General features: G+C 42.6%; 1 protein-coding gene across 1 annotated transcript in view; it reads right to left on the bottom strand.

Annotated features, from left to right (window-relative positions):
* Nucleotides 1–1696, bottom strand: part of LOC119585967 (kinesin-like protein unc-104) — a gene marked incomplete in the record, with an annotated part of 145723 nt that overhangs the window by 12393 nt on the left and 131634 nt on the right. Inside the window, 4 exon segments of the mRNA XM_037934681.1 lie at nt 216–405; nt 567–787; nt 1036–1200; nt 1495–1676. Of these exon segments, the coding sequence (XP_037790609.1) occupies nt 216–405; nt 567–787; nt 1036–1200; nt 1495–1676 (758 nt within the window).

Raw genomic sequence — 1696 nt, 5'->3', positions numbered from 1 at the left:
AAAACGTTCTAAGTGGCAGGTAGGGATGCAGCTAGGCCGCATACCGTAGCTGGAGAAGCAATGGTGGTTGCAGGGTGGCCCAGTCATAGATACAGCTGCCCCCCGCCCCCCTACCCACACTGAGTTATGGGCAGGTTATCCAAAATATGAGGGTTCTGGGCAGGATGGGCAGCCCATGACCACCTCTCTACATCTGTCAGGACTAAACCACAAACCTGGGCTACCTGCTTCAGCTGCGCGCTTCAGCACAGTCTCATAAACTCCGCAGATCCTGTTTGCTTCAGCATTCTTATAGGATCCACTGAATAAGTGACGCAGAGACCGGGGGATGGTTCGAGAGTCACGACCATATACAACCATGCACAGGTCCTTTGTGATTATGGCTGGTTGGGCATTGTTTTCCAACTGAAATAAAGAAATTATGGACTGATAAATCTGATAACACTAGTGTTGGTATGTAAAAATGGAAATGATGGTAATTCAGAATCATACAAAGTACACATACACATTTCAAATTGCTGGCAATTTAACAAAAACCTAAATATGTAAAAACTGACATCACATACCTCAAGGTATGCTGATATAGTCATGTAGACATGCTCTCCATGTGGTGTAACACGATTCAACAAGACGGAATTATGGAGTGATGAATCCCAGGCAGCCTCAAAGCGGAAGAGAGTGCGATCCTCCCCAGGGTATTCTAGGTATTCTCCAGGGAACAAACCCAGAGATAATACTGAGGTATCATTGTCATCATCCTCGCTCTCTGGGGTTGTGCGTATGCGACCTGGGAAGAAGCAGGATTTTTAAATTTTCATATATTTCTCAGAAAAAGTGTTTAGTTATTGAAACACTCTTTTAATGTAATTTTATTATGAGTTATCATTTGTTAAACAATTACAAGTTTAACAATTACTATACCAGGATGAATTTCTACAAAATTAAGATAAACTATCATAAAATCACAACATGGCAGGTTATATAACCACTGGCTTTCTATCACTAAATAATATACAAAACCTCCCCTAAACTCACCCACAACCAATTCTCGAACATCTCGCCAGATCAGGTCTGGAGAGTTTTCGTGCACAATGGTGATTCGGATGCGACGTTGGATACCCTGATGTAGGAGGAAAAGTCCCCTACAAGGAAGGTCGTCTCCATGCTCTACCACTGCTGGGACGTACTCTCCATTCGGTGCTGTTTGAGATGATATGGGAATAGTGACCAAGGTAAGGATACATCTCCATATATAAATAGTATGATATGCTTAATAAGTAATGAAAAATATATCCTCACATGCATTTTTGGTAAAGTCTAACTATAAATTTCTTTAAATGAAAGTAAAAAAGCAGTTATTAATTTAATCTTATAACTGCAAAAATGATTTTGAATAATTGTGTGAGCTTAATTGATAAAATATTCTTTGGAATAAAGAGAAAATATAATCTAACCAACAAAAATGGGGAAAGATAAAAGGAAGTCTGCCCTCACCTAGCTCGCAGATCTCGAACCACACGAGGAGGTCATGTCTCGCATGCACGTGGGAGGTAGATGGGCTCTGCACGACGCCAAACTTGGGTGAGCGCACAGGCTGGCTGATGGGGATGGCAGGTGGCTGCATCCTCTTCGGAGGGCCTCTGGAGCTGCCGGGAGGGACCAGGCCAGGGGGTAAGCTGATGGACCAACAATAGGG

This window comes from Penaeus monodon, chromosome 20, assembly GCF_015228065.2.
Source record: "Penaeus monodon isolate SGIC_2016 chromosome 20, NSTDA_Pmon_1, whole genome shotgun sequence".
NCBI lineage: Eukaryota > Metazoa > Arthropoda > Malacostraca > Decapoda > Penaeidae > Penaeus > Penaeus monodon.
This window is presented reverse-complemented; position numbering and strand designations above follow the sequence as displayed.